This window comes from Melospiza melodia, chromosome 1 (genome assembly GCF_035770615.1).
Source record: "Melospiza melodia melodia isolate bMelMel2 chromosome 1, bMelMel2.pri, whole genome shotgun sequence".
In the NCBI taxonomy this organism is placed as follows: Eukaryota; Metazoa; Chordata; class Aves; order Passeriformes; family Passerellidae; genus Melospiza; species Melospiza melodia.
In genome coordinates, this window is record NC_086194.1 from 151,787,459 (window position 1) to 151,815,452 (window position 27,994).

Here is a 27,994-nt window from a genome sequence, read left to right on the forward strand (position 1 = left end):
TTTAAAGTAAAAAAACTTAATTGGAAATAACTTAAATGTGTTGTCAAACAACATTTTTTCAGAACAAAGCTGTTGTAATAGTGTACAGAAGTCAGCTTCCATCAAGATGACACTTCAATATTTCTCTTTCGAGTATTTTTAGGGTGCAGTTCGGCAATGTGAGCACCAGGCCTACATTTGCACAACATGTGCTTGTCCCCAAGGCAGGTAGATGATGTACTTCAGCATCTGTTTACACATGTAAGCTTTGTATACATAGTTGGTGTGTATACCCCTTGCAAGTACAAAATAGGCTCTCACACTGGAAATCCACAGTACTTAAAATACCCAAACCATTAGATTTCAAATCTCTTGCTTTGGTATTGAATCAATAGAAAATTTACAATGCCACTCTTCAGTCTTACACAGACTGAGTTTTTAACCAAGGAAATAAAAGAAATAACATGTCTCAGTATACAAAGAAATCTACAAATACATTCATCAATATGTAGTACATTACAGATACAAAGGCAATATATGGAATTGCTATAGTGTGAATAAAAACCAAGTAGTTGTAGGAGAGCCTGAAAGTCTTCCTAACATATTTTTTCATGTAACATTAAATGTCACTGTGGCAATGATGATACAGCAGCTCCTACTACATCACTTTCCAAGCTCCATGTTTGATTGAAAAGCAGGGTAGGAAATTAAAGGCCTCTGAAGAGCTCAGCAGCAACACTTAAGTGCATTGAAAACATTGATAATCTGTGGCACATAGGAACTGATGGATTACACAGGATACTTTCTTCTATTTACAGTATCATACATTTGCATAAAATCTCTGCTGCATTTTTTCTTTAGTACCTAGCCTGTGGCAAATCACAGTAACATTAGTCAAAGAAAAAGCAAATCCTATTTTCTCATAAAGACTAAGTAACTAATGGGTATCACTTATCCTTGCTTAAGCTACCTACCCCTCTGAATGCCTTGAATCTCAAAATTTAATTGGCACTAAAACATTTTGATAACTAAATACAGAAACTCATTGCTCATGATTGCTTACCTCTTGACTTAATCATTACATTCACTGCTGGAGAATCATCCACTTTGCTAGATGTCACAATTAATATATTAAAAAAAACCCAAAAGAACACTCAGACAAAAAGTAAATCACCCTTCTCAAAAAAAAAAAACCAAACTGCAAGACAGAAGAGAGAGACTTTGCTTTGAGTATCTGATGCATGACAGGAAACACCAAAGCAATGGGCTCTATCACATCATGCTGCCTCTCAGACACCAAACACTACTGCAAGTCTTCACAAATAATTGTTTATGGAGATAGTAAGCAACGCAGCTTCAGCAAAAAACTGCCTTATCACCAAGCTCAAGCAGGGCATCTGAGCCTTCAAAGCAGTTCCTGATATCAGTCTGAAAACTGATTTCTGGGTCCAACTAGGATGGAAGCAAATAGAAGGAAGTAGGAAGAAACACTGCACACAATGTGGCACACATGAAAAAAAGACATATTTACACTTGAAAATGCAAAACACACTACAGTAGAGGAGGAAAAACAATGAAATAACATGACCTTTGTCACTGAGGACAGGAGGCATGGCCCTCTACTATGAAGCAATTTTTATATATGTATTTTAAAAACTTTTAAAAATTGAATATGTATGACTCAAGCAGGAGGACAATGTAGAAAAAAAAAAACCCCTGTGTTTGAAAATCAATTTCACATCCTTTACAAGAAACCTGGACCCATTTCCTTCCTGGTTAAACCCTGACATAAGGCCTAAAGAGCCTTTAAATAAAAGCAAGCAATATGAAATTTTTAAATACTTACTAACAGTTGCATGGGAAAGTTTTGTTGTGAAACTGAAAAGGAAAGGCAGAGCTGCTTTTAGTCAAAGGGTTGCATACTCTTCTAGAAAACAACACAATAAACCAAACAAAAAAATTCAGTCAACTACACCAACTCACTATCAGTTTACTAACCTTTGGGTTGAAGTCCTCAACTAATCTATTAAAAATGACCTTGCAACACCTGAACACAAACCAGGGAGTACCTGCTATGATATAACAACTTTTTTTTCCAGTATACCCCTCATGAACTTTTGATGCCACCTACTAAAGAAACTAGATTTATATCAGTGAATGGCAAGTGTCATCAGGCAACAATTTATATCAGTGAATGGCAAGTGTCATCAGGCAACAATCTGCGCTACACTGGTGGCTCCATCTTCATCATCCTTCTCTTCAACACCTCCTTTTTTAAACTTTAATTTAAAAATGGTCTTCCATTTCGTAATTCAGAGCCAGGTCTGATCTTCTTTGTCACTTCTGGTCACACTGTAGAATGTCTTTAGATACCACTCTTATTTCTTGCCAATTCCATTTGATACTTTTGATTTGGAGTGTCGATTCCTCCTTCTAGATGAATGGCTTTCACTATTGACTGAATGTTTTGGTGGATTATTGTCAGCACCTGCTGAGAAATAAATATAAATTTAATTCATATTTATTTATTTATTTATTTAGTTGACATTGTCAAGCTCCTATCTGAAAGGCAGTAAGGCTTTTTAGAGCTAGAGTGTTAACAATAGGGATTATTTCAGGCTAATACAAATTGTTTGATACTTGTACTCCATCTAGTGGCCCAGTTTTTTTAAAGTAATTCTTAAGACTCCTGTAAAATTCTTCCCTCTCCTCCCTCCCCCACCCAAAAAAAATTTGAAGTTTGCTAAAGAAGAGTACAGTGGTGAAGCATCTTCAAATTTAAATCATATCAATAATTAAGCCTCCTCATTTTTCTTAGTGGCAGAAGTTAATAATTATTTAAGCAAAGTCCTAAATAAGAGGAAAGAATTATTTAAGCAAAGTCTTAAATAAGACTTTAGGCAAAATCAAGAACAAAATGTGAAAGAAGCTTGAAGCTTGTAATTAATGAAGTAACAGGAAGTTACAGAGAAGGGGTTTTTTAGTCAAATTTCTCCAGCATGCATAAATGGAAAAAACATTCTGAGTGCAAATCATTTTTCTCCAAAATATAGAAGTCCACAAATTTACTAAACTGAGAATAAACATCCAGAAAAATCATGTATGAAATATAAAGAAGATCTGGTTTAGGTGCTTTTCAAACTTATCATAAATAAGAAATATTTTTAATTTTACAAACACCTGGAACATAAACTCTGACAGATAACTTCCAGGTGTGAATTTTTGATATATGTTCAATAAGCAAGACCACACCAAAAAGCCTATGGAGGAGGCAGATAATTGACCTCTAGTGTAGGGAAAAGAAGTCAGAAAGAAGCTGCCTTTGCTTAGTGCAGAGAAAGCTGCTTATGACCATCAGGACTGCACAGACAAGGCAAAAGTCAGTAAGAACACAAGCTCCAGGGCCCATTGCTGACTATTTCTTAGCAAGAAATAAAAGTACAGCAAATCAAACATGCAATGTTCAGAGAGAAAACCTGCTCACAACAGTTATGAAATGCATAATGCCCAACACCTACAATAGTGGCCTGGAGTAACAACAGAAAAAAATCAGTTGATAAATTAAAAAAAAAATACATTTCCAAGAATCAGAATTTAAAAGTGAGCAAAGAAAAATAGCTCTGTAGATGATTTATCTGCATTGGTCCTGCAGAGATGTTAAAACAAGTCCAGCTGAAACTAGGTAAGTTTCTTAAGCCTCATTTTCTAGTGCTGAGCCTTAATTATACCATTTCAGGAATACAGCTACAGAAGTACCAATACCTCTGCTGAATTTAGAATGAAGCCAGGAAGCATCTGGACTGTATGGACTGTCTTCACTTTCTGATAAGGTCTGCAAAACAAGGACACATGTCATTGAGATGCTGGTGATTCATGTTATCAGTACTCCTCCCACTTGGAAATGGACTTAGAAACTGTAGCAGAAGTCCTCATAAAACATTCAGACAGTACTTTGGACTTTTCCCTTCCTAGTTAGAAGGCACCACATAGATGATACAGTAAGAACTCACCACTTGCCACGTGATCTGTTGTGTAACCAAGTATTCTTAATATTCCCCTAACATTCCACCTGTACAATGGGAACATTAGCTAACCATTCATCCTTGAATGCTGTGCTAAAATTACGGCCTCATTTTGAGTAACTAAGAGGACAGCATTCTTTAGAAACCACAGTGTAATTTGGGATCTGTCCAAGGCCTGCTGAATTCAGAGCTCTTTCTCTTGACTTCAGTTACACTCTAGACCATCCCCCCTTATCCCTATTTATGCTAACTCTGGTCAAGAATTCCAAAATCTAGGAGCTTTGGAGTTTTAACTCTGGAATGAAAAAAAGCCAGGCTTCTTTTATATAAGTACCTTTTCTCGGTGGCCGTAGTACTCTGCATACCAAACCATTCCATATAAACACAGAAAAGTTGTAAAGGCCTAAACAAGGGGGGAGAAGAAAAAGAACAACAAGAAAAACAATCTGTAAAACTTTTTCCAAATTCCTTGCTGATTCAAGGTCTCAGAGTCCCTGGAGATGCCACATTTAGACTTTCATGCTCTGTTTCTCCCTGCATCTTTTGTCAGGATGAGTAAGACTCATGTGTCAACTTCAAGCTACACACAGAGCTTGCCACCATGGGGTATGCAGAACAATTCTCAATGGGAGCAGGAAAATACATCCAGATCACCCACAGGTAACACTCCCAGCAGGATTTCGATCCACACTCTGTACAGTCATCACACAAGGGCTGGTAGACACTTGTAGGTATGCTATCAAGAACCACCAGACTGGGAGAAAACCAAATTCTCCTTCTCTGCCCCATGCTTCAGGCTAGGTTACATACTTGGTTTTGTGGTACTCTGACCTGAGAAGCAATTCAGTACTTCTCTTCTCTGATGTAGCAGGAATAAAATCACCAGGCTAAATAAGAGAACAATAAATTCTGACTCCCCATCACCTGTTCAAACTGTGTTCCCAATTACAAGGGAGAAGTATTTATCTGTCAGCCCATTATAAATGCCTTCTTTTTCATTGACTGTGAAAAATGTGCTTGGCATCAGTTACAAGTCTGGCAAGACAAACGTCCATTTACTGTTATAAAATGGGCATTTCATGCTGCATTTGCAGTAATCACACTGAAGTACAGAAAGTTACAGGCTTAGTGAGAATTATTTGCTTGATAAATGAGGGTTGTTTATGTAGTTGTAAGACTTCAGTGTGGCACAACACACATTGCTTATTAACACTATCCATTTCCAGCAGGCACTACAGCAAGCTCCACCAAAGCTAGGCTCAATCAAACTGACATCATCTCTCATAAAGATAAAGCCTCCTATAACTACTGTTTGTTTCATTGTTAAGCACCAGTAGTCTGCTATGTCAAGAAATGAGAAGTTATTCTAGTCCCTTCAATGAGAGTTCTAAGCCATCTAGCATTTGTTTTTACTAGGACATGCATAAGGCTCTTAATCAGCATTGCCCCACAATGATCCCCTGCTGCCAATGTTTCAGAGAGGAAGCTATTTAGATGCTTTCAATGCTTTTGTCATGCTTTATGTTTCACATGAGAAATTTCACTTACCACACAGAGAAGCCAAAACACAACATACAGTATTTGTGTTTTGGAAAAAAGATCTTGTCCAAACTTGATGCACACAATAGCTTCAAGGAAGGCAATTACCCTATGGGTAAATGAAAGCAGGGAGGAGAGTGATTAAAAACACTAAGGATTTAACTCACATGTTCACAACTCAGACCCCAGACCGTCAGCTCTAAACAAGCACTACCCTCTAGTGAGCACTCACCTCCCTGACACCACCATTAACTGAAGCTCTGACAAATGTCATTTTCTATCTACACTTTTCTCAGCATAAACAGCACACAAAAAGTGATTGACTGACAGTTCACTGTTCCATGGGGCTCAAGGGAACAAGGACTGTGTGTCAATAGCAGAGAATCTTCAATTGTGCCTACCCCTGTGCTTCAGTTCTCACCACATATGAATTTCTTTTCCATGCTGAACACCCAACAGACTCCCTTGATGGATGAACTAGAACTCAGCTTTGTTTATTTCTCTACTAGATGTAAATTTACTACAATTCTAAATTGTCTAGTTTGTTTGCTTCACATGTATTTCCCATATTTTCACATATGAGAAAATTCCTATGAAACAACATTTCAAATTCTCTGAGAACCCATGCATTTGCTCTGGTTTATCTGTAACTCAGGTCCACACAACAGCCTCAGAGGATTTGGGGAGAAATGTGAGAGGAAAAAATGCAGTTTTTACTTTCCTCTCTGACATTAAAAGGATCAAAAAAAGTATCTCAATCTCTCTCTCTGCTACCAGGCATTTACATCTTTTCAGGATCAAAAGCTATGAAGGCTTTTCCACTACTTGTTTATGAATCCAAAGTTTCTATTGTTTGCCATGAAAATAAATCTAGTTTGTATAGGTCCTGAAGAGAAAATTAGGTAGGTTTAACAATATAAGTGTAGAAAAGTGATACTAAAAACCTGCATTAAAAGTGCAGGAAATTGACTCATCTCAATCTGAAGCAAATAATGAAAAACACTATTAAATTTCAAGTGTAATACTTAGCTTGCTCAATAGAGGCTTTCAGGTTGTACATCTGAGCAATGCATGAAAACTCCTCCTCACCTATGTGCAGACACACTTCACATCACATCAAGTGTTCCAGTCTCCCAGGCTTGACACTGCAGTACCCATTCCCTACCAGCACTCTCAATTACCATTTCACCAAAAAATGGCACTACTGCCTTTCAGGGAAGACCCAGTTACCCCCACAAAAGAGGAAGGAAAATGTGTGCTTGACTAAATCACTGGTATTGCAGAGATGGTCCTGGTGTAAGTAATAAATCACAGCTTTCCCTGTACTATTCAATGTGACTTCCAGCATGATAAATGGGGCCAAAACTTAAAAATGTGGCAGTAACACCCAACTGACCAATACACAAATCAATGAGATGCACATTAGCAAAAAACTGAGAGCAGTATTATTCTCTTTAGTAACTATTTTTCCTTCTTGTTTTATATTATTTGTACTGATCCAGCTGCAGAGTAAGAAATCATGAAACCAGAGGGGGAAGAGAAAGACCGCCATCAGGAAAGAAGCACAGGGTTATGATATACTCAAAGGCATAAACAAAACAATAGGCTATTTTTAATAAGGACTCCAAAAATACAGCTGTTTGCCCTGAACTTATACATTCTTTCTGTTATTCCTGTCAAGAATACTTGGGTTAAGCACATTTTACAACAGGAAAGCTATTACAGCTGATGAAAAGAGAAAGAAGGAAGCTAACAGTGAAGGGTGTTAGTGTCCTACTGAAGGGTGATGAGAGCACTCCATAGAACTAAATGTGGTAAGTTTTCTTTCAAGCAAAATGGTCTTGTAACATTCTAACAGATTTTCCTTTTTGAAAGGCGTCATATTAATGAAAATAGTGCAATTTCAGCAAGACTCTTGCACTGACCTTGTTCATGCTTTACATCACTTTATATCTATCAAGAGTGATGCAATAGTTATGTCAAGTTGAAAGGAAACAGTTTTGTACTAATGAAAGGCACTAATTTTAATTATACCCATAGTTAGGCTGCTTAAAATTCCATTTGTGCCTTTAGAAGTGTCTTGTTTACCACAGAGATGAATGTTCCATATACTTCTTCTAATTGCTTCAAAAATTATATTCTAGATAGTTACATTACTGGAAGATTTCATCTTTTTCTGCAATCAACAGCAACTCCTAGTGATGCTCTGTTGTTTCTAGCAGATTACAGAGGTAAGCAGTAGGAAGGAGAATACTTATTCTATACACACTTCTCACTATGGAAGTGGGAAGTATGTATGGAATAAGTACAGATCAGACTGTGGGTCAATGTTCTATTGCAGTAGACACAGAAGCAATCCTGCAGACATATTTGGGTATCTATTTATTGACACATGTTACATTAATGTGTTCAGTGAGAGCTTTGGACCAAGGATGACGGGTTCTGTATCCTTAACAATTCTTCACAAGCAAGCATGCAAACTCTTCATTTAAAGGTATTCTCAAAGAGAAAAAGAGATTGCAGTCAGGGTCACCACGGTTCATAGCACACTCACAGAAAGAGTGGATAACCGTGCCTCATTTCACTGTCCTCTGCTGTGATGCTGCTAACAGCAGCAATGCCCACCTTGGCAGCCAGGGAAACTTCACCCTCACAGCCATCAAGCTGTAGAGGTAAGAGCTTTTTCCTTCTCACCTGACTAAGAATGGGCAGAAAGGCCAATGGTGCTTTGAAAGAGCCTAGCTTTATCCACCAGTTCCTAGTTATTCCTTCTGTTGTCCTTACTTCCATTACTTCCCATTCCATTACTTCCCATGTTCTTCCTCCAAATTCAGAATTTCCCTTTCCTCTGAGCTTGCAAAACCAAAACAAGACAAGGCTTCATGGGAACTGCCAGTTCCTGTGCTGGACCCATCCTTGACAATTGTCCAAGTGCTTCAGGAATGCAGCAAGAATACTTACCCAAACACCCAGCACTGAGTTCCCACCCTCTTGCACTGTGTGTCTGTGAGGTAAGCATAGTATTGCCTGAGAAGGAAAGAAAGAAAATTCTTCAGTGAAGTTGAAAGTCCCCAGAATATTTACATTTAGAAAAAATATTGATACAGATGTATCTATAGTGAAAATGAAGTGGTGATGGTTAAATTCACATGTAATCATTCTGGATGTCTACCAGATGGCTTCAATTCTAGCAGGACAGATTATCACATGTATCAAATAGCTTGAGACAACACAGAAAACAATCCTGAGAGCAAGGACTGGGAAAGTACCCAAACTAGTAGGCTAGCAACATTTGTCTCCAGAGTCTCCAATTCTTATTAAAAAACTGCAACAGTTTCAAAAGAATTAGAGAATCCCTCATTTTTTCCCACAGTTTGTCTTTTATTTATTAACAACCACATTTTCTTTAGAAATGTGGGCTTGAATCTTTAAAGAATATGGCTATTCCATATTATGTTTGAATGGTCTAACCACTGGCATATTTTCCTGTCAAGAACAATAAAATTTTTCACTATTCTGAAAACAGTATGGAGGCCATTCTGCTCTGCTCTCTATGCTCCAGAAATTTAGGAGTTTTGAGAGGGGAATTCCAAAGAAGTGGAATCAAAGTTTCTGTTCTCAGTTTCTGATTTCCACTGACAGATGGAGAAGACAAATGTTATTACTCCAACAATACAAGGACTGCTAAAGAATAAAGACTTCTACAGGAGTGCAAGTGCTACAAAGGAAAAAAAAATAACATGCAAATTCACCTATACAAGAGGTCACAGTGTATTTTGGGTGATTTAATTAATAGTGTGAAAACACTGCACATAACTTAAAGACACTATTTGAGGAATAAACCAATTCATAGCTGTCATTTAACTGTCCAAGGTAACATCACTTTGGACATGAACAGGGAATTCTCTGCTTCTAAATTCAGATCTGTGTGCATTCTGTCTACCTCCAACTATGGAATGGGGAAAAAAAGAAAATTAAGGAACTTTGCTAACAAGGTAAAACAGCATGCATGACCAAAAGCAGATTCATGTTCCTATACAGCTGTCAACGCTGCATAAATATTGCTCTGTTCTCACAATAAGCTACTGCTCAATCACAATCAGGAGCTGTTAGGAAAATCAACAGCTCTGGTTTTCCTCATCTACACTTTTGGGAGCACCTGACTCACTAACTTGAATACTTTCACATGCAGTCCTCAAGGATAACATATGCAGCTACCTCACAAAACAGGGAGATCCTACACAAAGAGGAGAAGGAACAGACTGGCTCTGCATCCCTATGGCAACACAGTTGTTATGTACATTTTACCTCATTATTTTATTTGTGAGGAAATACATTTTATTGACAAGAGAGTATTGTTTTGCATTTTGTGGTGGCAAAAGCATACATTTGTGAAATGTGCCATACTTATTCACAAACTTTATGCAGTTCTTGGATGCCTAGAAGTTAAGCTACTTTAAACTGAAAAAAACGCTGAAGCAAAAAAATTACCTTACAGTGGGTGCTGTAATGATTCCTATGAAGAGAATTCTCCCCCAGCTTAAAGGGTGGCTTGCTTGGAACACAAAGATATGTTTCAAAAAGAATGTGTTCAACTCAGTTAGCTAGATCAAAAAAAAAAGCTAGTTAATAATGTTCAACTTACATAATTCCTAACGAATTAGTACAGAAAATGTGCAAAGATTAATATGGAAACTAAAACAAGGAATTCCTGCTGTGTCTTTTGCTAGAACAAACAAGTAATATACTAGTAAAACAAAGAATTCTCTCCTAGAAACCTCTATCAAAGTATTTGCTCTCTTTCCCAAAACTCTTTAAGGGACCACACACTAATTCATCCTGTAGAGATCGTCTGATAACTTGCACATCCTAAATCAAGTACAAATAACCAAGGCAATTTTGGGAGAGAAGCAGAAGAGATCATACATTTGAAAAAAACATCAAACAACTATATCAAATATTTATGGTTCTCCTTTAAAACACTAAATTAAGAATTTTTTTTAAAAATCACAAAAGTTTTAGTTTTAGGATCTTAAAGCATTTGTGACACACTATAGAGTCTTGCTGGACCAATGACAGTATTCTGATTATCACTGATCCATTCAACAGTCAATGGGAAAGGAAAGAAATCCAAGAAAAGCAAAGCAAAACAAACAAACACACACTCCCCACACAAACCACACTTAATCCCGTCACATCAACACAACAAAATAAAAATAAATTAAAATTCCACCACCTAAACTCTACTAACTAGCAGTTTTTAAATCTGTGTCAATTGCAAAAAGCCAATACAGCAATCTGTAACATTTGGCTTTTTCCACAGATTCTGTAATTACACTCTTGAACAACCACATAACTCCCATGAAAGTGCCCTGTCCAATTCCTCATCATCACTTCATTTAACTGTGTACTTCAGTAACAGACACACAGTCCATCAGAATATTTTTTTAGTTCAACACAGGCAGCAAGTAACTGAGCTGATGGCAGCTCTGATTTCACAGAATTGATTTCTTACCTGCCAAATAATCATGAAAAGGTAGACTCCAGCCACCCTCTGAAATGAAGACTTTGGGTCAAACCAGCGGACGTAGGTCCAGCTGGCTGGGGTGAACTGTAACACAGCTCTTTTGATCTTCCCTGTGGTTGTGTGAATGTCCCTGGGAAAAATAATGCCTGCAGTAAATACAAGGAATATGCCAGAAGGAGAAAACCAAAAAAGCAACAGCTCTGTTACTGATGCTTCTGAGGAACAACCACATTTTTCTGGTCAGCAGAGATCTTCTCAGACACAACTATGTACCAGGCAAGGGGGGGGATTCAGAAAAATAATCTATTAAGCATTTCAGTCAAGGTGTGTATTCTGCTAGAAAATTCTGCCCTTCTCTATCCTCAGTCAATAACTCAGTAACTAACTACAAAACACATTTATCATTCTCTTCACAAAGAAACAAGGACAGTAATTCTGCAACTTCCTTGGAAAATCTAGAGGTTATTTCTTCCTAGTTTATGTTGCTACTGCTCTTGCCCCAAACACTCCTTGTTCTAGAGCTCACTGACATCAATCCTTCAAGAATCTGTAAGATTCATTATTCATTATTTGTATCAGGGACTGGGCTCCACAGGTTTGATAATACTACACCTCCAGCACACACAAGTCCTGCTGTTCTGATAGCAGATGCATGTGGATCTCCTGGAGAGGAGTGATAACACTGTTAAAAGCAAGAAAGCATTTAAATTCCATTCCAAAAGGGAATTATAATGTAGGCTCATCTGACGTGTTACTGATTCTTGCTTTTGATAATATTAATTCAGATGAGCAACAGCATCCAAAGGACACAGAATCTAAGAAAAACTCAGAGCTTCCTCTTCTGAAGGAAGACTAGCAGGACTAGAAGCCATTTTTCACCCTGTTATTTCTCTGGCCCTTCTAGATAAAAAAAAAAAATCCACAAAATTCTCAGATTTGATAATTCCAATATTTGTGTTCTTCTAGGCTAGAGAGACCTTAGATTAGGGAGAATCTTCTAAACTTTAAGATCTGTATTTATTAAATGAAAAAAAAAGAAAAACTAAAAGGGCACAAGTAAAAGCTTCTCCTTCTCATGAAGCAGCATCTTCATGTTAAAGGTCAGAAAAATCTACTCATGCATTAAAAAGAATATGAGGAAAGATTATTTCACAAAGACAGTAAAGACTAGTTGTGCCATAGATAGTCTGCTGTTTAAACTTTCAGTGAGCCCCTCTAAAGACAGAAGGACATTCAACTCTAATAGAAATGCAGGAGAACTGAATTCAGACTAAAGGCTGGATGGTTCTTAGAGTAATTAACAAATCTGTGAGCAAAAAAAGAAAGCAGTACAGAAATTCACACAAGATACAAATTTGGAAATCAAGATCTGAGTTCCTTTTCCCTCTCTCAAGGCAATTCACTGCACTTGACCCTGTTTCATGCATACCATTGGTAATGTGCAGACATCCATGCTTGTTACCAGCTAGCAGGGCAGAAGGCAGGACAGGGCCAAAAAGCTATGGAAGAAGCCACACCTGGACAGCTAGGAACTGACATATTAGGCCATAAGCTGCTGCCCTTTAACACAGCAAATGCCTCTTTATTTTACAATTACTCCATTTATTTTAGAAGGTCAGCAATGAGGTAAAGCAATTCACAGCACAGGTACCATCAGCCCCACGCCCTCACTGCAATTACTAGTGCTGACAGATTGCCACACTAATGGTGCACCAAGGTGAGCCCAAATCTAGTTAAAAAATATATGATGAAGAAACAATCACAATTTGTTTTGCTCCCTGACTTCCTCAAAGTTTTATGCATACAAAATAAACTGAAAATGCAAATAAGTTTACTATTTGTATTGTCCATTGGCATCAATGCTTGTAACTTGAAATTGCAAAGGAAAATCATATACAGAGTCACATTTACAAACATGTACATACAGGAACATTACTATCACACTGATATTCAACATTTAAAATAAAATTACAGCACTGTTAGCACAGGCAGATTCCATGCTATTTTTTTACATGCAAAACAATGCTTATCAAGCTTTAATTTAGACCTACTTGAAGCTTGCCCAGTGATAGGTCCTCATCTCCAAGAAACGACAAACTACCATGCCCAACCAGATGCCACCCCCGTTACAAAGCAGGATGTCCAGAATGACTTGATCCCACCAGCATTCAGCAAAATTAGGCAGAAGGTGCATGAAGAAGAGCTACAGAACACAGCAAAAAGACTCTGGGTGAGGAACAGCACAGAATTAATATAAATTCACTTTTAAAGTACACATTCAAAAATCAGCTTTTCAGTACACAGCATACTTTAAAAGGACATGAGCCACAGCCACTGAAATTTGATGGATATTCTTCCATGAACTTCAAAAGGCCTTGAACAGAATCACACAAGGCATCAGAGGTTTCCTTCTCCCTGTTCCCTGTTGAGGCTATGCTGTATATAAGGATATCATGCAGCCCTTGCTTCTCAAAGATGATACACAATACATTAACAGAAATGTATGAAACAAGCACAAACAACTGCATTTCCTGGAGGAAATAAGGTGGTTTGTGCTTTAAAAAATAAAATTAAAGAGAATCTTTGTTTCATTTTTGCTAAATAGTTTTAACTAGTATGTTTTCTAAACCAGCAACAAGATGCAGCAAGTAAAATGGATGCATTTGTAAAAGCTGCCAGTACTAAAGCATGGTGGTGTTCAGGACATAGGACTTCTTTATTTCAACTCTATTTTCAGGAAATTTAGTGACTGTAAAAAAATTAAGAGTTCAACAGCATTTCAGCAATTTTTGCTGCTATACTTAATACAGAATGGCTCAAGAAGTTAAGAGGACATTTCACTCCACTGATGCAGTGAGGGGAACAACTGGCCAGAGTTAAGGCAAGATATAAATATATTTTACCAAGAGCTACAAAAAAGGTTCACTGACTCTCTTTCTCCTTTAAGAAAAATAATTTTACTTTCTTATTCTATGAGAAAAATCACTGCAATTAAAAAAAATAGACTGGAGAAGTTACCTATGGACAGGAAATCAAGACAGCCATGTGTTAAGCAGTCCCTCAGCAATACTCAAGGAGATAATTAAAAAAATACACAGCAAACTAAAGAATGTACCTCCACAAACACACTGCAATTCTTGTCAGTTAATGTACGTACACTGTGGCTGTGGAAGATTTTTGGTGTGATTTTGTAATAAAGTATCTTTTGTTCAGAGATGTGAGCATAAAGCACTGAAAAATATCAGATTTGAGAAAAGGAACAAGGATGTTTTCTGTATACAACACGAATGAATGCTGACTCATTTACAGTACATTACAGTGACTAATACTGGCAATGACAATACCTGTGAAAACTCTTGCAAAAATGTATCAAATGCAGTTGGTTTTTTGTTTTTTTTTTGACCAAGCTATGTGGATTTCAACCTTTACAAAAAAGAAAACTTGACTTTCTCTTGAGGAACCAAGTGATACAGTGTTGTTCATTGTCCTGGTAAAGTTTCCCTTGCATATTTTTGATTAATTTAGCCTGAGAGGGGCAATAGCCCACAAATGTCAGTAACATCCAGGCAAGGACACCAGAAGTCACAGATAATGAGGCAGCAAGACCCTGAGCACAGGTGTTAGCCTGACAGCCTCTAAGGTTCTCTAGCTGCTTTCTCACAATGAGACCAAGGTCTGCCTGCTCTCCAACTTTAATCCAAAAGTATGGAGCATGAGCCAAGGAGTTGGCTGCAATCCATGAATGCTAATAGGAAATACTCAGCTAAATCCCTAAGTAACTGCCCTGATAACTTCTGGAAGTTTCTAATTACTCTCCTGAATTATCTGATTTATCAAAAATCCATTTGAGTGGTGATAACATATCTGTGTTTTGAACCTTGTCCAACACATTATCTGTTCCAATAATGTGCCTTCCAACAAGGGGAATACTAGAGACCTGATGCTGTATCAAATTGAAGGGTTGTATGATGAACAGCAAGAGTATGAGTGAAACAAGTCCAAATACATTATTTTCCAGAGGGAAAAAATTAGTACAAGAACTAGCTGAGGTATAATTAAGATGAAGTGCCCTACCTCAGTGAGCTCCCAGGTGATGCTGATAGTCCAGCAGAGCCCATAGCTGCGGATCAGCAGAGCCTTCATGGCCCAGCCCCAGAAATGTCCAAAAGCAAATATGTCAAAATGGCTGAGGATTCTCTCCCAGGTGATTACATGACAGTTCACTGCATACTCCTGTTAGGAAAAGAAAAAACCCAGAACAAAATTACTCCATCAACACACAACTTCAGAAAGAAGAAACATCTTTCCATCCAGTGCATTAAGCCTGGAATTATAAGGTATTAAAATCAGCATTATTTCATTTTCTTATCCTTCTAAACTGTGGCAAAAAACTTCCAGTATTAAGACTCAGTACTGCCATCACAGCTCTAATTTAAAGGGAAACAGAATGGACCTTGGTGCCTGAAGAAGCATGTATTTCCTAAGTGACAGAGAAACAATGAAACCAATAAAATCCATAACAATAAAACCAGCAAACAATACTCCAGAAAATACTTATTTGCCCTTCTTTGGAGTCTTGATTTGAAATTGATTTCTCCACATTCATGTTGCCTGGTATTCAAATTGGGCTCATTAGTGGCTAATCCTCCTCAGTTTCTGATGTAATGTTACTCATGTCAATGTTCACTTGAGTATCTTTTATGTCTTATTTTCCTCATGAAAGCAATTTCCTAGAACCCATTCATATTGAGGACATTCAGCCACAGGCTTGGATTGAAAAAAAAATTAGGGGAAGATCAAAGGGAACTTGCAAATGTTTTTTTCACAGATGAGCAGCAGATTCCTTAAGAAGACCAATTAATATTCTAGTCACCAATGACAAAGGAACCAGGTTCTCAAAACATGTTGTACAGCAAGTGCTAGAAATCACTGCCCAGAAAGAAAAAATGCATGCCATCAGGAGGCTGCAAATGTGGGGTTCTGTCTCATCACTGGGCACAAACTGAACTATTCCTAACAGGAAACACACATTTTAAAAAATCTCTGCTCTTCAATCCTCCTAAAATACACATTGCCACCTGCAGGTGACAACTCAGCACTGCTCAGTGCTGTTAAATCAAGAATTCTCTTTCAGGCCAGAACTATTGCTAATCCTGCACAAATGAACACTAATCACGTTGAAGATGAGATAGCAGAGAAAGATTTAAATCCTGGCCACCACAAAGAGAAGAAAGCACAATTTCATATAAATCTGTCTAGCAGCAGGCAGCTAAGTCCCGCTGTGGGATGATAGGAGTTGTGTAGGTTACTGTAACTCACCCTTACTGCTGGTGCTTTCTTGTGCCTGTGCTGCTGGCCAGAGAAAGGTGCACCACCTGTTCTAAGGATGGTAAACCTGCAGCTTTAGTGCACCAAGAGAACTGAAACCGGCTCCTTTGCCAGCATGAGAAGCATGGAACACAACACAGAAGGTGCAGGCTCCTTGCTACACTATGATACCTATGATGAGTGCACAATGAGGCTATTTCAAAAGTAAGATTTTTTCCATGGCTCTTGCTTTTTTTATTTTATTTTTACTTTTTCCTATCTCATTTTTCCAGCTGCAGTGCTGCCAGTCACACAGTGAAATGTGTTGAACTTTTTTTTATACCCAAGCAACTTTGCTAGTCCTGAGCAAGCGACCAAGCTGCAGCCTTCATTACAGCTGCATTTTAAAAATTTACTCCAACTTCAAATGACAATACCTGGATTGCAAAGCAGACCAGGGCAAGTTTCCACTGACTGCTACAGTCAGGGAATCTGCTGTACTGTGCTTCTGTGCCAGTAGTAATACTAGTCCTCCCCTAGCTAGAATAAATTTCTAATTTAAATGACAGGAGAGCCAGGTGAATCTGACAAACCAACAGACTCCGTGTCTCAGCAACACCACTGACACTGGTGCTGGGGCTCCATTTAGCCATGTGCCCTCCCCCCATCCTAAGGGCAGGCTGCCCTCACCTCTCCAGCAGCACAGGAGGCTCCTTGCAGAACCCAAAGTCACAGCCCAGAGCTGCACAGCACATACTGCTGACAGGCTGAGGTGCAGTACCTGAAGCATGCAGTTTTCCAGGCAAGGAGCCTGCATGCAGCCCTCACTATCAATCAGCCAGCATGAGCTTACTGCCCTGTGAAGATTTCCATTCCCCCACGTGCTACAGGGCACGAGTTTGCAGCTGATGAGGTGCTGTGCCTTGGTCTGCATAAGCAATAAATTGCCACGTGTGAAAGACAGCCAGTCAATTTCCCTACTCATGAGGCATGAGCCCTATAGAAGCACCTAGCAGTCAACAGATGACCATGGTGGACAGATGCACAAACACAAGGTCAAGGGAGCATGTTGGTCAGATGGTGAGGAGTAATTTGATGTGATAGTGAGGAGGGCAAGATCAGTGATTCTTGCCTCCCCACACAGCCTCCTCTTCTGCTTGGTGCCCAACTGCTCACACAGTTCTGCCTGCCTCCCTGCATAACTCACACCCTTCTCTCAGGCCTCCTTTTACAAGCTCAGCTCTCTGTGTTCGTGTCCCCACCTGAAGGGGAATGTTCTCCATAAGGAAAACTCTTTGCAAGCTGCTCAGTGAGCAGAAGAACAAGCCTGGCTCTCTATGCCACTGCAGATTATGGTCTATGGAAATAATTTTCCAATGGTAACAGCATCGGTGCTCAGTTGCTGACTGACTGGAAGGGAGCAGAGTCCTGCAGTTGCCATACAAACACATACTCCACAGGCTCCATAGCACAACAGCAATGTACTAAGCTCAGAGCAACAAGATGAAACCAAAGCTCTTTGAGTGCAGCACTGTGGCATCAAAAACCCTGATCTGGGACACATACCATACAGGCTTCATTTAGATACTACCTTGCTAAGTCTATTTTCAGTATCCATCCTCATATCTATTACCAAAAAGCATCTAAAACTACCCCACTGCAAACATATATCCTATTCCAAATTGCACACTCATCCAAACATCTACATTAGCAAAAAAAAAAAAAAAAATAAAATACTGAGAAGACTCTTTTTCACACCAGCTGATTTCAATGTAAATAAATTGTTGACACAAAGGACTTGTTGGCTCTGTCAAGTGTAGGCACAAACTTGCACTGGTCATGGAAACAAATTTAGATTTATCCATTCCCACTCATATAAAACATGCCTAAAGTATGTACAGTAAAGTGCCATGGATACATACCATAATATCTGCTTCCCTTGTGGCATATCGAAGATTAGGGTCCAGCCAGTACATCACTGCTTTTACCTGCTCAAAGTTGAGGAAGAGCACGAACACCAGGAACAGAAAATAGAGCACACTGAGACCTGCAAAAAGACTCAGTTTTAAAATCATGCTCAAAACTGCTTGGAACATAGAGTTCAAAAAGCTCTTTTCAAACAGCTGTTCTACAAATGAATTTCTATATGCAGCAGCTACATACAGAAAAGCTGAAGAGACCCCAGTCAGATGGCAATGTCTGAGCACTCTGCCCTTCGTATCCCCTCCTGTGACAAGTGATACAACACATGCTCAACTGCAGGAACAAAATCAGCCTAATCAATTTAGACATGTGCAGTACAAGGCTGTGATCAGGATGCTCCTTAGTAAGAGATACATTAGGATCCAGGATTGCATCAGCTCTGTCCCTTTGCTTTAAGTATTCTTGGTCTCACTAATGTAAGTCCCTAAGCCTTTCCACAGATTTCAACATAAAGATCAACTTAATAATGCCACCTGGCAATTCTGAGCTGTGCTGGTAATAAAGAGTAATTATAAACTAATGCATGTCTGAGTTACTTTTGTGAGCTGGAAAATTTGCTGCTTGAACCTTTTAAAGATAAATATGATTATTATTTCTTTTCACATCATTATAAATTATGGAACACAACTGCATTTAGGAGTACCATTTCACTCTTCCAGTCTGAATAAGGTTTTTTTTTTTAAAAAGAAAAACTTATTGCCCTAGGTGTAGCACTGTGGGCAGATGAAGCTTTTGTTGGGACCATATCTTCACATTACTCACAAGATCCCAGATATCCAAGACCACATTTGGAGGAGGTATACAAACACCATTTCCAGAGCTTCAAATGTATCCTGCAGCAATGTCATGGAAGGCAGAAAGATTAATGTGAATAAACTTAGGATCTGCCATTCAAAATAAACTGCAGCAATTTTAAAAAGGCCTTTTAAACTATAACCAGGACTCACATGCTGATAGCCCACAGTGTACACCAGAAAGCAACTTTTGTTCAGAGACACATACATGCACAGGAAGTACCCGCATGGTCCTGTGCAGTCCCTCCCAGAAACACAAGGGCAACAGATGTCACCCTGCTAAATGAAGCACAGCCTGCAGGCCAGGGTGCATCTGGAAATGTTGAGGATGTACCAGTCCTGCCCTTCATCTACTGAAGGGTCTGAGAACTGAAACACAGCTAAATGAACCACACCAGAAGGAGAATTACACAGGGAAAAATGCTGCTCCTGATTTTGCATGCAGCCTTTTCCCAAAAGTACAGGGGTCAAGCTCTGACAGCATCAACATTGAGAATGACCTTTCACTCTACATGTGGTGAAACTTGAAGTGAGCAGTAGGATCTAGTGTTTGCAGTAGGAGTAGTGTTTCCCAAACTTTCCAAGAAGTAGGTTTGTTTAATGAGAACTGTCTAATCAGCAGTATCCTCTCAATGTCAACAGATGAGTAATCAGCTACTTTGGGAACCTACTTATTTTTAGATATAAGGTGGCAGGAGAGAGGAACATTCAGTCTGCCTAAAAAATAAGCAAATGTGCAGTCTAGTATATGCTCTGTGAACCCTGAATTATTTAAAAATAAAATTCCTCATGATTTTGCTGTGTAATTCAGATGCTTAAGGAGCAGAATTTCACTTGTGAGTTTTGTAGCTAACAGAATTACTTTTGGAACTGTAAATGCAACTGATTTTTACAGGTACTTTTAATGAAATAAGTTAAGAATATGAATACACACATGTCAAGAATATTCATAAATGTTAACCTATGCAATTTAGCAAACAAATAAAGTAACAGCATATTTTGCCAATAAGGAAAAGAAACCAACTACTCAACTGTGTTTAAAAATCAGACAGCATATGCAGTAGCTGGGGTTGGAAGAGCTGAAAGTAGGAAAGGTGTGGGGGAAGGAGATTGGGAAACACAAAACAGGATTTGTAACGGAATTAATGATCCCTTTTTCATGATTTCATTTACACCATCCCAACACAGAATGACTACAATGAAATTCCCAGACATAACTAAGAATAGATTATAAGCAACTGCTCAGGAGCAGGAGGAAAGTAACATTCACACAAGTTTGACACACAATTATGTTTCATGACAATTCCGTTCATCAGAAAGCTAAAAAGGCAGGTCCTGCAAAATCAATGCAAAAGTTGGAAACACAAACTTACCAAAAACCATCCTCCATAGAGCAGGGTGAGGACGTGTAAAGGGTCCTATAGACAGCAAACAAAAAGCTTATTAGGAGACAGTCAGTAAAAACCACAAAATTTATTTTTGAGTCATTGCATATGACTACTTGGCATGAGCATGGATCAGTTCTTCATCAAACTATGTAATACACCTGAAAGCTGGAGCTCTATGCTGTTAAAAAAAATTCCAGCAGATTTCAGAGTGGAAAAAGGAGACTGCCAGTTGGTAACATGAAGACAATTTTTCACTGTTTTTATGGAGTCATGTCCAGAACAGTAGCCTGCTGTTTGTTCAGCAGACACCACATCTCAGGTGTCACCTGAGGATGTCCTGACCTGGTTTCCAGAATGCAGCTTGCTCCCAGTTAAGATATCCCATACAAATTTGTCTGTGTTAACAAAGAAACATGGTCCTTAGTCTTCAGACCAACAAGAAATGTTACCAAACAGGCCTCCTGGAATTTCCAAACTGAGCATCATATATAGCTGACAAGAAGGAAGACACCTATGCTCTTTACTGGTGTCAAATTATTTACTTTAGAGCCAGGGATGAAACTGATTTATTAGACTAAAAACCTCTCAGCTAATGTGAACAGCAGAGAAGGTAAATCTGGTGAAACTGGAAAACATCTAAAGATGAATCAGACATTTAGGTAGCAAGAAGTGGCTCAACAAATATTTTCAGCACACATTGCAGACCACTCTTCCACCACTGTATGCCTCAAGCTGCTTTTTCTCTGGCATTCAGTTTTTTGTGCAGCACTTTGTGAAAAGCATGCATATAGAACTTTAACATCTGGGGAAAACATATCCCAACTCTGCAGTACAAAGCTGCCCTGCACATGATCACTATTTTTTCCTGAACACTGCCAACTGTCATACAGTTTAGACTTAACCCAAGAATCACTATTTTGCTGACAGGAATAAGCAAAAATTAAAAAAACCAAACCAGACAAACCATGTATAAGCATTTCTTCCACAGAATTAAGTGACACAGAAAAGTTCTTACATTTTTATACTTTCTGCTCCTCACACAACTACCAAAACTTTTGTCCAACTTTAATTTCTACTGAGCAACTGAGGTTTTACATTGTAAATGCAACTTAAACCATTTGTATTACTATCTTCTGGTAAGGTGCTGTGTCTGAGAACTTTTAGAATTATACTTCTGTTGAAACACACTGAGGCAAAGTCCTCCTAAACATTATTTAAGGGTCTGTTAGCATCATTACTTACAATCTGAGCTGCAACTGCACATCTGCAAATAGGACACTGATTTTGAGAACTTAACTTCCTTGTTAAACACAGAGTATAAATAACAAGCTATAAATAACACTTATCTCTGCTCAGTATGACTACAACCCATTTTTAGACTGTTCCTTAACATAAAAGAATTCCAATGAGTAAAGAAAAATACACTGAAAATTGGTATTTAAATAAAAGTCCAAGTAAATATAGTGGCAATAAAGAGAAACATTTCAAAAACACAAAGAACAAGCTGTATAAACCTTACTCACCATTAGGAAAAGCTAGAACACTGATGATTAGAAAGAAGAAAATCACAGAGAGGATACCCCTCCAAATATTATCCTCTGGTACAGAATCATCCCTAAAGAAACAGACAACACAGTATTAAAGTACATTATAAGGATGAAGTCAAAAGGCTCTCAAGATACATTATTTAAATAAAGAATAAAAGGAAATTAAATATAAGAAATATGCATGCCCATTATGTTACAAGTTAAGACAGTAATTGCACTGAATGATTTTCACACTACACTTCTGGGTGTCTCTTTCTTACAAGAGGGTTAAATATTTAGTAAACACATGCAAGCCATTAGCATTGTTAGAAGTGAGTGTAGAAATAATGATCAAATTTAACATAAGGTGAAAAAAAATCTTCCTGCTTTAATACTTACAGAAACATCATTGAATTACTTTTACACAGCAACTTTTACTTTTACACCTAAACTAAAACTTCTGGAAGCCTGGATGCAATTCCTAGGTTTCCTTCTGCTGTTTTGGTGCTACTTGCAATATCCTTCACTTCCTTTTGCCTATCCTCAACATCAAATGCCTGAGATGAGGGCAGAAATAATTATTATAATCAGTCTTTAGAAATAATGAATGTACAGCTTAGAATCTGTAACAGAGACACAGCACAACTTGAAAGACCCAAAGAAAAATATCAATTACTTAAGATCTATTAAGCCAAAGCTCTGAATATAGCATCATGCATCCGTTGGGCTGCTGTTACATTATAGCCAGAAGACAGACCTAAGAATTCAGTTTGGAATGATGAGGCAAACGTGACAGAGCCCTTTCTTTTCAGGCAGGTAGAAGATTAACAAAATAACTCTCCCCTAACTTTACTAACCAGCAGACAGTTTCTGGGATACTTCAGTAATACAAAAAACCAAACTTCAGTCTATCATAGTATAAACAGTGAATATTTCATAATACCCACTACAACTAAAGTCAAAGTTTTACTATCTGGGTAGTTAGCATGCACTTAGGATCAGTTTATTCATTTGAGTATATTTGTTTATTTATCCACAACACAATAACAAAATAATTCCTAGCAAACTTTGAAGGTATAAAGCTCTTCCTGGAAGAGCATCTGTCACATTTCTGGGTGGTTCAGTAAAGAATCCATGACAGCATAAATGCTCTCCACATTAGATACTTGCTGCAGTTAGAAAATATTTCTCACTTAGCCAAATTATTTTTCTTTTCCTCAAAACTGAACCTTAACAGCTTCACAGCAGGCTTTCATCACTGTGAGGCATTTAAGCACTGTGTTAGTTTAAATGTATGGAAGGAAAAAGTGCATTAAACACAAATGGTTTCTCTGCAGGCCTTAGGGACTTCCCACAGCATTTTTTTTTAACCGGCTGAGTTCAGCCTTACCAGTCATTTTCCAGCAGCCATGCTGCACAGGCTGACACTTTATACCAGCCATAAACTCCAGGTCCCAGAGCTTAACTCAAGCTCCCTTGGCAATCCCAAGACTCATGCCATCCAGTGCACTTCCTGGCCAGAGCCTCCAGCTCTGATGCCCCAGAGAGCAGAACCATATCCCTCTTTTAACACATGTAAATAACACACTGAAACACTCTGTCATGGCTGCCACCAAGAGGATGAACTGGTGTTTTCCTTTTAGATAGAACAAATAAGTACAGTTGCATCACATCAATTCATCAGCCAGCAAAGAAGTGAAAGACATTGTGATCACATCACTTAACTGCTGCACCAGGTGAGACTAAAGGTCCTCCCTTTGCATATCAGGATTCTGAGTACTACTCAGCTTCAGAAAAGCTCTCCTAGTCATGTTGGCACCACTTCCCGCCAAAGTCAACACAGATGTATGCAGGGTTAAACTGCAATTCATTCCAAGTGAGGGCAAAGCATTTTACTTTGGCTTGCAGGTACATTTCACAAGGGATAGACACCCAATCTTCTTGCCAGAAGCAGGTAAGAACTGGTGTGAGCAAGAAACTTGCTGCTGCACACTAGCTGGTATAAGAATTATAGTGTTTACCTGGAAGAACTATTCTGGGGAATGCCAAAGGGAAAGATGCAATCATAACAAGCTGCAATTGGGAAAATGTACTAAATCATCTCCTTACATAGCCCAAGAATTGCTGACTCTGATTTTGAAATACAAGCATTCATGCAGCAGAAGCAAGGTCTCTAATGCTTACATGGGAGGACAGATGAAAATTCTCAATTTTAACCCACTTTATAAGGGCATTTATCAATTCTGTGGCTTTTTAGAGAAGAAATTTGAAAAAACAAAGAGCATAAAAACTGCATAATCTTTATCCCTCTTCTGTTCTTCTCCAGAGCAGTAGATTACAAAAATGTCAACGAATGAGTTGTTACGTCACCAAAAAAAAGCTGGGGGGGGGGAACTCAATTGAGGAAAAAATAGCTAGGACACTAAATTTGGAACGTGGAAGAAAGAGGAAAAACATCTTCCATAAACTCAGCCAAACCTAAATACAACTAAATAATCCAGTTTAATCAAGCCCATTAATCAAGGGATATGCAAGACAAAAGCCCTACATCCTACAGGTCCTACTCCTGCTTCCACAAACCCAGGCAGCTTCATCCCAGAAGGCACTAGTCTGTCACCCTCCTCAGTCCTGTTGTGTCCCACAAAATATCCCCTCCAGGACTCACTCCTGCAGGCTGCCTCTGGGCTCAGACAGGGCCACACTCCTCTGTCTAGGGGGAAGAGGACAGGGAAAGCTAGAGCCACTCCCCACCTCTGCCCTGAGGCACAGGACAGAAGCAGTGGAGCCTCTGTCTGGCTCATTCAGCAGGAAACAACCAAGGAAGCTGCAGCCATTGTCAGAAGCACTAGAAGGATGTGCTTTAAAGAACAGAATACTCTCTATTACCCACTTTAACATAGAAAAATTAAAAAACACATTTCTTTTGGATTATTATTATTATTATCATCATACCTGAAGATTCCCGCTATCTGAAGTTCAGTTTCACCCTTATCTGTCAGCTCAAAGACAGTAGCAGCTGCTCTCAGTGATCCTAAGGAGGACTTCATGTTATGTATGGCTTGCTACACACAAGGGAAAAGCATTTTCTAAGTTCCTCAAAACTCTCCACATAATTTTGACACAAAGCAATTATAGAAGAGACAAGAATTTAAGGAACACAGAATTTCCTCTGTCTATGGTGAAGTTCCTGAAAGAAAAAATTTTACTTCACAACATCAGCATGAATCTATCATAGAAAATCCCCCACTCAACAAAGTGCCCAGGAGAGCTACGGAACAACTGACAGCACAGGGGAAGCAAAGAATCGCTTGTGACACCTTACAGGGAAGTCTACAGGGCCTTGTGCCCAAGAAGCGGGAAAAAGAACTTAAACATCACCTTAATTGCATGAGTCAGTGTAGACTCAATGCAATAAGCTGATGGAAAGGAGCACAGACTGTAAAAGCATGTGAGAAAGTATCTCCTCTTCCCCAGTCTCTCAAAGAGCGTGTATGGTTTGCATAGTGTCCCAAATGAGGCCCAGAGGCAGCACTCTGATATCAATCAGATCTATGAAACTCCTACAATAGTTGAAAATAGCAGAAGGAGGAGAGGGGAGAAAGTAAAATCAGAGTACCTTCTACAACCTGAGAAGAGGAGAAAGAGAGAAGAGTTAAACAGAAGTCAACTGGTATTTAAACACAGGAAGTGAGGCAGAGATAGAGGGAAAAAAATGAAACTGAAGAAGTCAGTTAGAAAGACACAGCAGCAATCCTCTTGGAAAAATGCAAACAAACATACCAGAAGTGAAGCAATTTTATTTGGGCCTGGAAGACTCCAAAGCGCTGAAATTGCTTCTTAGCTCACCCTCTGCTTGAAAGAATTAATGGCAAAATTCCTTCCCCAAAGGTGAGCAATCCATTAATCCTCCAAAATGACACTGTGATGAAAATTTCTTAGTGAGTCAGAACTTTGACCTAAATTAGCCCTTCAGGGGAAAAGTGATGAGGCAAAGGGACGAGGAGCACTTGTACCAAAGGTCTGTAATTAAACATTGTAACAGAGCACAGAAATACGTCTCTGATTTTGGAGTTAAGAAGGGATCCAAGTAGAACAAGGGATGTGCTCACCAAAAGTATCTCCCTTGGGGCCATACACATGTTGAAACAAGAAAAGGCACACCTCAGACTATCTGCACTATGTTACTTTTCCTTATGCCCCTGTCTCAGCTCAAGCCAGGCTTGGCCATTATTTCACAGCTGATGAAAACTAAACATTTGATTCTTAGAATAAGACAAGATTACACATTGAACTGTGTATCAGGCTTAGCGACAAATAATAATCTTCTTACATCAAATGGAGAGTTGTCATAAATTAATGTTTTAAGGTTGCTTTCAAGGGGGGATTCGCCACAATCAGAGTTTAAGCCACAAGACCACTGAAATCCATGACTGCGTACACACAGTGCCACAAAAGTTTAAATGAGTCTAAAACGCACTGCACTACCTAGCCAAAACCTCACAGGAATCACTGCCCACATACAACACAACTTAGTCTGCAGGAGGATTATACAATCATCTTCACATCCAGTTGGAGGCAACAAAAAGTATACACAACTTCAAAAAACATGCAGGATACCCCTCAGACTGCACTGCTATACCCCTTGTTTTCAAAGCAACGTTCCTGAAAAACCTGTCCGTTCCTGGCAGTATGGCCACGGATGACTGCAGGGGTGATGCCCACAGAACCCTCCCTCCCTGTGGTGCGCCAAGGATGTGGCTAAACCCACCCGTGCCAGGGCCTGAGCCCTGCTAAACCCACCCATGCTGAGCCTACCCGTGCCAGGGCCTGAGCCCTGATAAGCCCACCCGTGCTAAACCCACCCGTGCTTAGCCCACCCGTTCCAGGGCCTGAGCCCTGCCAAGCCCACCCGTGCTAAGCCCACCCGTGCCAGGGCCTGAGCCCTGCTAAGCCCACCCATGCTGAGCCCACCCGTTCCAGGGCCTGAGCCCTGCCAAGCCCACCCGTGCTAAGCCCACCCGTGCCAGGGCCTGAGCCCTGCTAAGCCCACCCGTGCCAGGGCCTGAGCCCTGCCAAACCCACCCGTGCTGAGCACACCCGTGCCAGGGCCTGAGCTCTGCTAAACCCACCCGTGCCAGGGCCTGAGCCCTGCTAAGCCCACCCGTGCTAAGCCCACCCGTGCCAGGGCCTGAGCCCACCCGAGACTGGCCACAGACAGCGTGGGTGCCACAGAACAGCCACTGCCGTGCACCGCACGCTTGGGAAACCATCTACACGAGTGATGTCACCGCGGGGCTGCTCGATAGCCTAATAAAGGCCATTTCTGGCAACTCCTTGAAACACACATTTTAGTAGAGACTTCAGCAGATATCCCCAGAACGATGACCAAGTTCCCAGGAAACCCAGTGGGGATGATGCCCACTCTCCATTCAGCACGGGCCTGCCGAGCAGGGGTCGCGGGGCGCTGCAGGAGCCGCCCGGGGAGCGCGCTGCAGGCACGGCCCGGCCGGAGCCGCGCTGCCCCTGCTCGCCCCGGGCCGGGCACCGACCCTCCCCATTCCCTGCCCGGGAACGCCGGGGCTGCCGGCACCCAGGGGCGGGGCTGCGGCTCCCCGCGGCGGCCGCGCACCTGGTGAAGGCGAAGGCCATGAGGCTGAGGATGGTGAAGCTGAGTAGGGTGATGGTGTGCGGGCGGTAGAAGAACTCTAGCGTGATGTCTTCCACCTGCTGCTCATTGATCATGCGGAAGTGCAGGCGGTAGTTTACGTCGTCCTTGCTCAGGGTCCGGCTCCCCACGCACGACGCCATCTCGCCCCCTCTCTCCCCTCGTCTCAGCGCGGCTGTGGATGCGCGGGGCGGCGCGGCGCGGCCCGAACCAGCCCGGCCGCCCGCCCGTGCCGCGTCCCGCCGAGCGCAGCCGAGCGGGCCG

At 40.0% G+C, this 27,994-nt stretch overlaps 1 protein-coding gene across 2 annotated transcripts; it reads right to left on the reverse strand.

The window, feature by feature from the left end:
• Nucleotides 1-27,925, reverse strand: PTDSS1 (phosphatidylserine synthase 1). 2 transcript variants are annotated; one of them, XM_063172093.1, is made up of 13 exons: nucleotides 27,695-27,925; nucleotides 22,063-22,154; nucleotides 20,525-20,569; nucleotides 18,297-18,421; nucleotides 15,142-15,300; nucleotides 13,119-13,270; nucleotides 11,056-11,197; nucleotides 10,032-10,144; nucleotides 8,502-8,567; nucleotides 5,550-5,649; nucleotides 4,336-4,404; nucleotides 3,742-3,811; nucleotides 1-2,467 (listed from the first exon to the last, which is right to left on the reverse strand). In XM_063172093.1, the coding sequence occupies exons 1-13, from the start codon at nucleotides 27,871-27,873 to the stop codon at nucleotides 2,358-2,360; spliced, it is 1,422 nt and encodes a 473-aa protein (XP_063028163.1). In that variant the 5' UTR covers nucleotides 27,874-27,925; the 3' UTR covers nucleotides 1-2,357. The 2 variants fall into 2 exon arrangements, with proteins under 2 accessions (XP_063028163.1, XP_063028153.1); XM_063172083.1 differs by having other exon boundaries at nucleotides 1-2,470; nucleotides 27,695-27,924.
• Nucleotides 27,926-27,994: the final 69 nt, after the last annotated feature.

Excerpts from the sequence above, each read along its gene's own strand:
- PTDSS1 (XM_063172083.1), bottom strand. The coding sequence starts at position 27,873 with ATGGCGTCGTGCGTGGGGAGCCGGACCCTGAGCAAGGACGACGTAAAC. Across the intron at positions 13,271-15,141 it reads TCACCTGGGAGCTCACTGAG|CTCTTCTTCATGCACCTTCT; the intron begins GTAGGGCACTTC and ends TGTGTTCTGTAG. Across the intron at positions 4,405-5,549 it reads TGTTTTGGCTTCTCTGTGTG|GCCTTTACAACTTTTCTGTG; the intron begins GTAAGTGAAATT and ends CCCCTTGTTTAG.